Here is a 13,057-nt window from a genome sequence, read left to right as displayed (position 1 = left end):
AGTCTGTGTGAGATGAGAGTGCTGACCACTGCGCCCCCCTGCAGCCTGAAGAAGAATTGATCACTTTAACTCAGGGCTGTCAAACATGCGGCCTGCGGTCCGTGTCCGGCCCGCCAGGTGGTTTACTCCGGCCCACACATGAAGAGTAAAAATCAGAAGGATGATTAATAAAGAAAGCAAGTTTCTAGTCCATTCCTGTGGCGATTTTTTAAAAGAAATATCCGAAATGCCAATTCCGCCACTAGGGGGAGTAAAGGAAAAGCAAAACAGGTGAAACAGCATATCTATGCACGTGCCAAAATTGAAACACAGTGGCGGTTCTACCCTGAATTACTCCCCGGGCGAGACCCTCCCCAGGCGCCCCCCCCCCCCCCCCATAGTCACAACAGAACTTTGTTTGTCTTTGTCAACTGACATGTTATATTGTCATTGAAATTAAGAAGTGGATACAAAAGATGTCAGAATTCTGAACAGCATTATAATAGTTATCAGAACACAAAAAATAAAAGACCATAAGCATGGCAAAAATACAGTTAGCTAAGAAATATTAAATCAATATTAAATAAATAATATAAAATAAATATTTTAAAAACATTTATGAATTGGAAATTTAAATTGTCATGTTCTATATCGATCTATACTTCAGAGAAGAAAAATTAGCTCATGTTTTCCGTCTTCAATCCTTTGATTGGAAAATTTTCAGTTATGACCTGTTGAATTATGTTTTGTCCCCATAGATTTGCAGTAAATGGTAAATATTCATTTTTAAAACTACCTACAGATTTATAGAAATTCTATTGGCTAAAAATATAATCCCACATTTGTAAAACAAATAAAAAATAAACTTCATATGCAGGCTCAAAATTAACCCCTAAATCCCCAGTTAAATGTCAAAAAAACATTGGGAAAACGTTTAGGCTGCCACAAACGATTATTAAATTTAAGACCAATCTCAAATTATTTGCCCCATTAGCATCTTATGGCAGCAGCAGCATGCTGTGTAACCATCACAGCTTTTTTAACATTATGAACTAGTATACAACAGCAAAACCCAACAAAACCTTTGTGTTACAGCAGAGCAGACAGACACATGAATCATAACTAATGTTACAAGTTAAGGCAGAGCAAATTTTTAAGAATAAAATCTAAAAAAAAAAAAAAAAAAAATGACGCTATTTGCAACATTTGGGCCTACTTCAGTGTTGGTCATCGACCAAAATAAAGTTTTCATCGGTAACGTTGTTGTAGGGCAGGTAGCATTAGAATTTAGAAAAGACATGCATCAAGCTGTGAGGACTTACCGTTTTCTTTATCTCTTTTCTCCTCTTCTTCTTTTCTTTTCTTTCTAAATTGGGCACCAGATGGCTTTGACCTTTTTTTCTCCATATTTTAGATGTTTTTGGCGTTTGTTTGGCATAAATGTCCTCACGTCACGAAGAAGACATCAAGTCCGTCGACTGAACCAACTGTCACCTTAGTGACAGCATTGTTTTGTGTTGCCATTTTTTCATTTGGGCATTTAACACAAAATTAACCCCAAAAAAGCAGAATATATTTTCTATACCTTTATTAAAGTGTAGGTTATAGAATGTCACCTTATGACTGACTTATAAAAAGGTTTTATGAAGTAGATTCAAACCCCCGCCCTTGTCCCCACCTAGCCACTTAATTTGGAAGCGTCCCACAATTGAACTGATTCCCCGCAGCCCCCCCCCCCCCCCCCCCCCCTTTCTTCACACATTTCCAGCAGGAGCGCGTGCAGCTATAGCCAGGGGCGCTGATTCGCTACATGACGGCGCAGTCGCAGTTTTTACTTTTATTTTTTTCATCAAGCCCGCGACCGTCGCCTCCCCTGAAAGATGAGCCCGTCAGGTTTTGCGCATGCGCAAACGCGGTGGTGCTCCGTGCTCCCCCCGCGCCCCCTCCCTTCTTCTTCACACACATTTGTGTCTACTTCTCAAAGACAGGAGAGCGCACAGCTGCGGGGCGAGGGCGGCGGCGCGGCCAGGTTCAGGCTGTTACAAACTCACAAACTGTGACATAAGTAAACCAATAGTGGTGCATATAATATTTTACAAGGGCTGAGCCGCCGGTGCCGCCCCCCTTCAGTTTTCCGCCCCAGGCCACCGCCCGGACGGCCCGTGCCTAGAACCGCTACTGTTGAAACATAACAGCTCTGTGTCTGGTTAAGATTCACTTTGGTTCCCTATGAGCCTCACCGCTGTTATCTTGCTATAAGGATGATCAGTAGCGACACCCTAATGACGAAAATGTTGTCAAAAAGTGAAGTGGAGTGAAGAGATTTCCAGGAAAAATGGACAGTTTTTTTTTCTTTCACTAAGCTGAATGCAAAACCCAGATGCTTTGTATGTCACCAACATCGCAGTGTTCAAAGAATATAACATTCAGCACCACTGAGAGACTCACCATAAAGAAAAGTTTCTGGATTGCTTCAGTGTCACATGTAAAAGATTCAGTCTGTATAAAATTGAATAGACCAACTTTTCTTTAATTGAAATTACTTCTATTTGGGATCCATTAGCCCTAAGTGATTAGGCTACTATGTTGATTGATGCATTTTTTCCAACTGAGTAAAAAAAACTAAAACAAAGCTGTTATTTTGCTTTTATGTTATGGTCCGGCCCACTTGAGATCAGACGGGCTGAATGTGGCCCCCGAACCAAAATGAGTTTGACACCCCTGCTTTAACTGATTGGTTGTTAAATTTACTGTTGACATTGTGATTTGCAAATGCATTTAGAATTGAACCAGCAAATAGTTCAAGTGTGAACATTCATCCACAAATGGATTTGCAGTTACATTTCCTAAAAGAACTAAATCCCAGAAATGTGATCAGATACGTCTTCATTTCATAGAGCAAACCAGGCTGTTTCCACTCCGTCTGTCTGTCCTGCTGCAATTCTATCCACTTTCAGTTCAATCTGCCAAACTACCCCCCCAAAGCCATGCGCGTGTCCAACACTGTCACGGCTGTCACGGGACCAGACCAGAGATCTGGTTCTTTAACCGGTAGAGGTTGCAGACCCTGACCCAGACCGTCACGTATCCTGGCTCTGAACACGCAGGAAGCTTCTCTTCTGCTTTAGCTTGGAGTCTGGGAGGAATTAATAAACCTGCAGCACAGCATCTTCAGTCCAAATAATAGGAGGTGAAGCTAAACTGGACAGACTTCAAAATAGAGCATAGATCTGTTAAACATTTCACAACCGGTATCTCCATTTTTACTCCGGTCAAATAGTTTCCCTCCAAACAATAGAAAATCTCAAGAATTGTCAAAGTACAATAGATTAATCAGATTCTTAATAATTGTGTTCCCTCATTAGGTTTATTAAAGATTACCCATCCAAAGCCCATCGAGACGACTGTTGTTGTGGATTTGGGCTATACAAATAAAATTGAATTGAATTGAAAATTTTGAAGCTTCTTTTATTTTTTAAAAGTTTTTTTCTTTTGCAGGTTACCACTTTATGTAGAAAATCAGGGAAAACAGTTCAGTTTGCTGCTTTTACAAATGTTGCTTTTAACTACTGCAACTGCACAGCGTCACCTGTAGATGGCAGAAGAACCCCTTGATTTTACACATAGTTGATTTGGCCTAAAAACTTCACAATCATGGTTAAAGGAACACAGAAAATGCTTTTATTACTGACAGATCCACAGTTGGGTTTAAAGTTTAAAAGGTGAAATGTGATGTTTGCATGTCCCTACGACCAGAGGAAGCCGCCCTCCGCCCTAAACAAACCACCGTTATGTTTAATGTGACGGAAGGATTTCCAGTCATTGGTTCAGAAACGCCTTTTGGTTTTGGGGAGGTTCCATAGAACTGCATTTTAATTAACTGGAGGGAAAAGCAACTTCCTGGGCAAATTTTCAACTAATTTAGTTAAAAATTATTATTAAACACCATCACAACTTTTAGGAAAAACAGGTGCAACTACAAAATCTGCCTCAATGATTACAAAGAATGCCTGTGAGATGATGGAGGGACTGTATATCAAGACAGACTACAGACTTTCTCTTTTTTACATTTTTTGGGTAAGGGTGTGGCGCTGGATTTTGTCAAAGAAAAAGCAAACATTGTCTCAAAAAAGGTTGAAAAACACCGTTTTAGAGAATAATAGTGAGTAGTGTGGGAGTGATGGAGTGAAACTGCTCATTTGGTGACATCATGGGTGGATGTGAGGACCCTCTGGACCCTCGGGTCAAACACAGATGTGACGTCTCTAAGAAGCAAAACTAAAGAAATATTCCAGAGTGAAGCATAATGTGTACAGATGATGCCGGCTGCTGCTGCTGGGCTGAACATGAACACATTAGGTCTTGGTTGATCAAATCAATAATCCATCCATAAAGGTAGACATCAATCTTTTTCATCCCTTTCCTTTTCCGGTGATCTAATGCTTAAAGCCAAAGTCCACTAGCTTGATACTAATGTATAATGGAATTTCCCATAGGACGGCTAATGCTAACGCTCGGTGGCCCTAAACATACATTTCTGACTAGATGAAAAGCTTAAAATACTCACAGGCAGGAAAGTAAGTAAGCAGCATTTTTTCCTTAAATCTTCTGAAATAAAGTGTGATGCTGCAGCGCTAGCTCCACCTAGTGGCCAAACTGAAACAGGTTTCTTAACAATCTGCACATTTCTGTTGGAGCTTCTCCTTTTGAGAAATTATGTAACACTGTATGGTGTTAACAATCTCACTGGTTTATTATTTTACTGATAATATTTACAGTATGTGAATTGTATCAGATTTATGTGAATATCTTCAAAGCATTTATAGATAATTATATGTTTCTATACAAATATGTCTAAATGCGTAAACCGAGTAAATTCAGAATCAAATCGATTCTTGAAATTATAAATGACACCCAGCTCTAAAATAGATACCAGATTTCCAGTCTGCCAGATGCTGGTGGTGTCTCCTCCTACTGCTTTAATTAGGGCTGAGCTCAGCGGGATCTTTAAGGGGAATATCAGAATTGCCAAAAGGTTGCATTTAGATAGGGATAATTAAAACAGATTTGCTAATATGTAACGTTCAAGGACTGGTACACCCATGCACATGATTTCTTGCAGATCTGCTGGCACCTGCTTGGACAATTACAGACATTACTACTGTGAAAAGCTGCCCATGGCAAAGCCTGACGTAAAACACAAACCAGGACTGCCATGAAACTGGTAGACTAAAACAATAATACACCCTGGAAGGCACCGCTAAGAACACGGCATTCTGAAAACAGAATCACGCTAACAAATAATAGTGTTGAGTCCAGAGCAATTAGGGAGGTAAAAAGGGAAAAAACACTGTTATCGTATTCGATAACCCTTGTTACCCTTGTGCTGTCCTAGGCACTTTGACATGGGGAGTTGGGTCATCTAGACCCACTAGACAGTGCTCTGAACCTTTTTTCTTCAATGATTTGTGATCTTCACTGGTGTCCATGGATTACATGAAATCTTTCCACCTTTATCCACCTTTGTCATGGTAGGGGGAACACGTCAATGGAAGGGTGGGGTCATCTAAGATAGCACAAAGGTTAAACCTTATTTTTCCTGTCTCATGTCTGTAGAGGTGAACCAACAAAGAATACTGGGTTCTGATCCGGTATCTGCTGTTCTCTGGAGCTGATACTTCAAAGAAGGATGCTTGTGAGGCTTTTGATATTACTCTAATGAATAAAACGCCCCTTTTTTGAGACAGTTGGGTTGGGCAGACATCCCTGTTTAAAGACAAGAGAAGGAAAAGAACCACAGCCGTATCGTTTTCACACTTTCCTATGGTTCCTCCTGTAGCATCTGTTACAGCAGATGTTGTTTTATCTCCAGCTGCTTCCTGTTTTTCAATGGCTGCTGTTACTAACATATCCTTTTTCACTTTAGCACACATGTTCTAATGTTTTTCCATATTTGTCCGTCTCATCCTGTCCTCTCAGACCCCAACCAACCAGTCGTGGCACATGGTCACCCTTCCAGAGTCTGCTTCTGGTTTCTTCCTGTTCTTCCTTCAACCCTTAAACTACCCAACGAAAACAAACTACAGTCAGGACCATAAATATTTGGACAGAGACACATTTTTTCTAATTTGGTTTCTGTACATTACCACAGTGAATTTTAAATAAAACAACTCAGATGCCATTGAAGTGCAGACTTTCAGCTTTTATTCCATGGGTTGAACAAAAAGATTGCAGAAAAATGTGAAAAACTAAAGCATTTTTTAAACACAATCCCTTCAAGGAGCCATCATTAAGCTGAGAAAACAGAAAAAAACATGCCAGAAATTGCTACAGTATTAGAAGAGGCAACATCAACAGTGTGGGATTGTGTTTAAAAAAATTTCAAAACGTGGAAAATGTGTAAAATGTGTAAAATGTACATATTGTGTGTGACACGGCCTTTATGGCCTAATGTGTCAAATATGATCCTCTTGCTGTGGCAGATTTACTTGAATTAAAAAGGCAATACAGTCGTGGAATTTCTGTTATAACTTTGGTTATATGTAAGCCTTCATCCTTTGTCTCCATTTACATAAACATGACAGCATTGGTGAAGAATTGAATTCCACAGAAAAATCTGTAAATCCGTTTCTATACTTTAAAAACTGCAACTAGACCGTGTTGTTCAGCAGATCAGAATATGAGCTCCACGTTTCTGAAAATAAACCACCACAAAACTTGAGAAATCAACCTACAAAGCCATTGTTAAGTCGAATTCTTTCCATTTTTCTTCAAAGATAAATAATTCAATTCTTAACTGAAAATTCAATTTGCAATTTGAAAATGCAATTTTTGGTCGTCAACACCTCAGTCTTCCAATAAAAACAAAATCAAATGCATTTGAAATGGCCATTTTACCCTAATTCCAATGAAAAGGCATTGTGCAATTTACAATTTAGGGGTGAATTTGTGCATATCTAAATTCTTCAAAGTGGATGTTTCAATTTTCTTAGTGATTTTTTTATCTCTCACTGTTAAAATAAACCGACTTTTAAGATGACAGACTGACCTTTTTAGGTGTCAAACATATGAAATCAGCAGGGATCAAATACTTATTTCCTCTGCTGTATCTGTTTTATATTATGCCTTTCTGAACAAGTGGGGACTTTTTTTTCATCGTAGCGCATGAATGCTGTTCCACTGTTCTTACAGTATTTCCTTGTACTCCCCGTCTACAAAACTGCATTTCTGTCGTAGTTGTACATGTTATTGTTGCAATGGCAACATAGGCAATGCAGTCATCATTCATCCACTCTGTTGCTCACAAACCACGGATGAGGAAAAGCCTCTTCACCGCAGAAGAAACGCGTCAGTATACCTGTGGGGTCTCAGCTGCTGCCACCAGAACGGACAAACGAACGGTTTACTCTGAACTGCAAACCGCTGTAGAAATGAGTCTGTGTGAGATCGGAGGTGCTGTTTGATCAGGAAATGCTAAATGAAGTTAAGATAGTACATTTGACAAGAGCACCTAAAATAGATAGATTTTACGTTTGTCGCAGATCTACAACAAGCAGCATCTACTGAATAAAAAAGGGAAACAGCTGTTTCCATCCCCTGCATGAAGAGGTTTTTATTCACGCATCACAGTTATTCCAAGTATTTTCCCTCCAATAATTGATGGTACTGTTAGCAGGTTTAGTTCCTCAGTGTAGGCTTACACCTTTTGCCTACCTGCAGCGGAATAATTATGAAGAAATTACGACGGGCAGCCACGTCTCTCTTTAGCCATTCACCGGCTTGACTTTATTAACAGGACCGAACAGAAAGCTTGCTCCAACATCCAGAGTAAAACAGCGCCTCCTTCAGGTCACTAATAACAGATACAGTTACAAAACAGTCATACCTGTCCAAGTGGTATCTCCTGAGTCATACCATTTGTCAACACTCCCACTTATGAATGACTTGTAGACTGTACATTAACATTGTCAAATAAAACAAAAATAAACAAATCAAATCACTTAAATGTCAAAACACTTATTCACCAAACATGATCTGTGAAAACCTCATCAACTTCAGTTTAGTGACAGGTTTAGTCATAACATCTGCGACCATGTCTTCTGTGGGGCAGTAGACAAGTGATATCTTCCCATCTCTTATGGTGGACCTGATAAAGTGATATTTTATGTCCACGTGTTTGCATCTTTGTCTGTTCACTGGGTTTCTGACAAGTGCAATGGTCCCCTGGTTGTCTTCATAAACCACAGATTTCAAATACTCATGTGTATCCATGCCTTTCAGCAGCTGTTCCAAATAGATACACTCCTGAATTGTTAGGGCGAGAGCCATGTACTCGGCTTCACAAGTAGATAGGGCTACTGTTGGTTGCTTTTTGGTTTTCCACGAGATCAATGAGCTGTCTTTGCTCATAGTTACGCAGTAACCGGTCGTACTCCGCCTATCACTGGTGTCTGCCCCCCAGTCTGCGTCGCTATATGCCTGAAGACCCAGGCCCTCACTGCTTTTTCGGAAACAAAGTTGTTTGTTAGCAGTCCCTCTGAGGTAACGCAAAACGTGTTTGACTGTAACCCAATGCTCATCTGTGGGATCAGCAAAATGTTGTGAGAGTTTGCTTACCACAAAACATAAATCAGGTCTTGTGCAGGTGGCCAGATAGATAAGGCTGCCAACAGCCTCTCTGTATGTTTTAACATCTGCCATTTTAGGTGCGTCCTCCGAATAATTTAGCTTTTGGTCACATGGAGTCTCCCTTGTTCTACACTCCTGCATGTCAAAGCGCTTCAGGATCTTTTCAACATACCTCTCTTGAGACATTTTTACACAGCCATCAGATTGGCTGAAGTCTATGCCTAGAAAGTGTTTTAATTGACCAAGATCCTTCATCTTAAACCTGGTGGAAAGTAACGCCTTCACCTGGTTTAGACTTTTGATGTTAGTGGCTGCAAGGATAAGATCATCCACCCAGATGACGATTATTACCTTTTCTCCCTGTTTCGACTCTTTTGTATAGACACAGTGGTCTGCTGGGTTCTGAGTAAAATTGTTATCTGTCAGACATGTGTGAAGCATCTCATTCCAATTGCGCCCCGACTGTTTCAGACCATAGATGGATTTTTTTAGCTTACACACCAGGTTTCCTTCCCCTTTTTCGTAACCTTCAGGTTGCTCCATGTAAATGTCTCGATCGATGGGTGCATGCAGATAAGCTGTTTTGACATCCATCTGGTGTAATGTTAGGTTGTCTTGGGCTGCCTTCTGCATCACAACACGTACACTGGTCAGATTAGCTGTAGGTGAGAATGTCTCGCCAAAATCAATCCCGGCCCTCTGACTATATCCTTTAGCCACAAATCTGGCCTTGTATTGTTCATGTCCATCATTGTTCTCCTTAATGGAGTACACCCACCTACCTCCCACTGTCTTTCTGCCTTCTGGCAATGTAGTCAGGGTAAAAGTCTGATTATCCTCTAAGGATTTGATCTCTTCATCCATAGCTCTCTTCCACTTTCCTGATTCTGTCGATGACATAGCTTCTTTAAAGGTTAGTGGCACACCACAAACTGTTCGGTAGCAGTAGTCTATGCTAGTGAGCATACTGTCTTCCTCCTTGGCATCTCCCTGAATATAATCTTTCAGATACCCCGGGGGTTTACGTTCTCTGGTGGGGTATTTCCTACTGCTCGAAACCTGTGTCATCACTCTAGGGTGTTCTTCTGCGTCATTTTCTGGTGACTGTAGATCATCTGTCTGTTCATCTGTGATGGGGCAACTGGGCTGCAGTGCCTCTCTCTCCTCACAGTCTCCTAAGGAGTCAACATCTAGCTCCTGAGTCTGGGTCTCGTTCTCACAGGTTGTCTTTGTGATGAATTTCACCAGTCTGTGCTTTTGTACTTTCCCTGTACTGGGATAATAGACCAGAAAAGCTGGACTGCCTTTATCATGTCCTACGAAGAGCCCTTTTTCACACTTGGAGTCTAGTTTACCCCTATCTTGTTGGTAGGCATAACACACTGATCCAAACTTATGCATCTTTGCCAGATCACACCTTTTACCTGTCAGAGCTGTATAGGGGGTAGTACCCGTGTGCTTATTAAAGCATCGATTCCTGGTGTAAGCTGCCTCCTGAATGGCATAATGCCAAAGGCTCTTAGGCAGATTACTGTCAATAAGCTTACACCGAGCCATCTCAAAAAGGGTGCGCCCTTCCCTCTCTGCCACCCCATTCTGGTGTGGGGAATATGGGCAGGACATCTCATGTCTGATTTTGTTCTTCCTCAGTAGCGTCTGGAACTCTTTACTGGTGAACTCAGTCCCATTGTCTGACCGAATGCATTTCACAGTACCATAAGGTGCTACATCAGCCAGAAACTTCTCAGTGGCTTGAGTTGCATCACTTTTTGCTTTCAGGAAGTAAACAAAAACAGCCCCTGTATACACATCTGTAAAAGACTGCATATACTTGAAACCATCTATTGATTCATTGTTTACTGGACCGGCTAGATCTGTGTTCACAAGTTCAAGTTGTGTCTTAACTTTGTCAGTTGATTTCTGTTTCTCGTTCGGGTGAACTTTCCTTTTATGCATACATCACATTCTTTATCAGGCTTACGTTTTGCACCTTTAATGTGCATGCCGACTGTTACATCCTGCAATCGCAGTATGTCTTCTTAGTTGCAGTGACCCATGATCTCGTGCCAGGTTTGGATATCATAACTGACATTACAAACATCATTTTCACCAAAATCTGTCTGTAAGTAGTACATCCTTTTAAACACATGAATGGTAAATTTGGTGCCATCAGGCACCTCAAGAACATCTTTACCTTCATCAAAGTGTACCTTGGCACCATTAGCAGTTGCACACTTCACCGAGAAGAGTTCTTGTGGGAATGAGGGGATGTAGAGGGCGTTCTTCAACGTCACTGTACAGCGGCGCCCTTTACTGTCCAGGAGACATACCTGTGCATCCCCTCTGCCTTGTGCCAACCCAAAAGTACGCTTTCCGTCTGCAAGCTCCATGCTGTGTCTCTCTGGCTTGAAGGTGCTGTCGAAACTCTTGAACCGGCTCCTGTCGTTAATAATGTGGGACGATGCACCTGTGTCCACGACCAGGCCTTTTATCTGGATCTGCTGTGCAGCTCTGCTGGCATCTTTCGTCTCCGTCTTAAACGTGAAGTCTTCCTTTTCTGCAGCTCCCCTGGTGTCGTCCCGCCTGCAATCCACTTTATGGCTTCTGCTGTCGCAGCAGTCATCTTGAGCACGAGCGCACCGAGAGCCACGTCCACGTTCTTTCTTTCTGCACGCTTTATCTGTGTGACTTGTGCTCTTGCATGAACTACACCAAGCTTTCTTTGAGCAATCATCTTTTCTGTGCCCCTTTTCTCCACATCTCCAGCAAACCAGGTCCGTTGAAGGTCCGCTCTTTTTCTTTGGAGCCGCTCGGGCTTTCAGCACTCTCTCTCCCGTCTCATCTGCTACGGGGTCTATGTCTTCAGAGGCCTCAAAGTTCCTTAATTTGGCTTTGAACTCTCCCAGCTTCATGTCTGCAGAGCTATGTGTAACCATCAGCGTGAATGGCTTGTATTTTTCTGGAAGTCCCCTCATCATTGCCATCATCAGTCCCTCACTCGGTGCTTCACCTGCACTCTTGAGCGCTGTAATGATTTGCTCTGCTCTGATGACATACTCTGTAACAGTCTCTGTGTCTGCTTTCTTCAGTGAGGTCAATGTTATGTACAGGGAGACAATCCGGGGCCTACCTTTGCCGATGTAGTGTTCTCTTAACACTTTGAGACTCTCTCTGCCTTTGTCTTTAGTGTCTCTGAATATCAGTCCCAAGCTGGTGTTATCCAGTAATGGCGCCAGCGCGCAATATGCATCAGCGTTCAGCTTGTTGTCACGTGCTTGTTCTTCCACTGACAGAGGACCGGCAGGCTCATTCAGGATTGTCTGCTTCAGTCCTGCACTGTGCATGCAGCATAACATCCTTTCTACCCAGAGCTCATACTCCTCTGCTCTCCCGTCGAATGTGGGCCACTTAATCTTGGTTCTGTTCGTCATTTTATGTCCGTAGCTAAGCTAGCGATAGCTTCCAGCTAATTCCTGCTTTACGTTGGCAAACAGACGTCTTGCGATAGCACGTGTCCGTCGTCAGACTCTCAGAATGCTCCTTGCGGTCTCTGGGCCCATAACCTGTTAGCAGGTTTAGTTCCTCAGTGTAGGCTTACACCTTTTGCCTACCTGCAGCGGAATAATTATGAAGAAATTACGACGGGCAGCCACGTCTCTCTTTAGCCATTCACCGGCTTGACTTTATTAACAGGACCGAACAGAAAGCTTGCTCCAACATCCAGAGTAAAACAGCGCCTCCTTCAGGTCACTAATAACAGATACAGTTACAAAACAGTCATACCTGTCCAAGTGGTATCTCCTGAGTCATACCATTTGTCAACAGGTACTAATAAACCAGGAACTAAAAAAAACATTATGAACACAAAGCTCAGTGGAATAGTCCTCTCGATGCAGAAAGCCTGCGTTGCTTCAGTCTAATTGTGAGGTTTTGTGTGAGCACAGATGAATGTTGGATTCTCCACAGTTGAGTCTGGCTCTTTTATTGTGAAAATTTACCACCACAGGTCACTGTCCCTGAGCATCTGTGTGGACTTCCTGTGCAGGATTTCATCATAAGTACTCCACTGCTTTGTGGAGGTGAGTATTTACATATTTGTATCTTTGCACAGCTGAGCATCTTGTCCGAACAGATGCTCCGGCATCAGTTGGCCTTTGCTAAACAAGCAGGGGATGGTGCGCCGCCTCGGACCCATCCTTCAGGAAACGAATGCTTGAAAAAGTTTTCTAGGTACTAATTTACACTGAACGTAAATGGACTAAGAGTGGGGGGGGCACACATGGGACTTTGCTGCATTTTGAGCGAAAGAGGTTTGAGGCGAGTACGCCTCTGCTGGCATCAAAGGGTCTTTGTCAATGTGGACTCAAAAATGGGAGGGAGGGGCTTGCTACCCTGTAGCTCCGCCCCTGGAATTTGGGCTCCCAAACCGCTGGATTACACTTCAAAACAG

General features: G+C 42.1%; 1 protein-coding gene across 1 annotated transcript; it reads right to left on the bottom strand.

Moving 5' to 3' along the window:
- Positions 1 to 7,735: 7,735 nt before the first annotated feature.
- LOC111947330 lies at positions 7,736 to 12,430 on the bottom strand. The gene is made up of 2 exons (XM_023953927.1): positions 10,802 to 12,430; positions 7,736 to 7,831 (listed from the first exon to the last, which is right to left on the bottom strand). The coding sequence occupies exons 1-2, from the start codon at positions 12,036 to 12,038 to the stop codon at positions 7,824 to 7,826; spliced, it is 1,245 nt and encodes a 414-aa protein (XP_023809695.1). The 5' UTR covers positions 12,039 to 12,430; the 3' UTR covers positions 7,736 to 7,823.
- Between the last annotated feature and the right edge of the window lie 627 nt (positions 12,431 to 13,057).

This window comes from Oryzias latipes, chromosome 4 (assembly GCF_002234675.1).
Source record: "Oryzias latipes chromosome 4, ASM223467v1".
Classification (NCBI taxonomy): Eukaryota; Metazoa; Chordata; class Actinopteri; order Beloniformes; family Adrianichthyidae; genus Oryzias; species Oryzias latipes.
The sequence above is the reverse complement of the archived record's forward strand: the minus strand, read 5'-3'. Positions and strand labels throughout refer to the sequence as shown.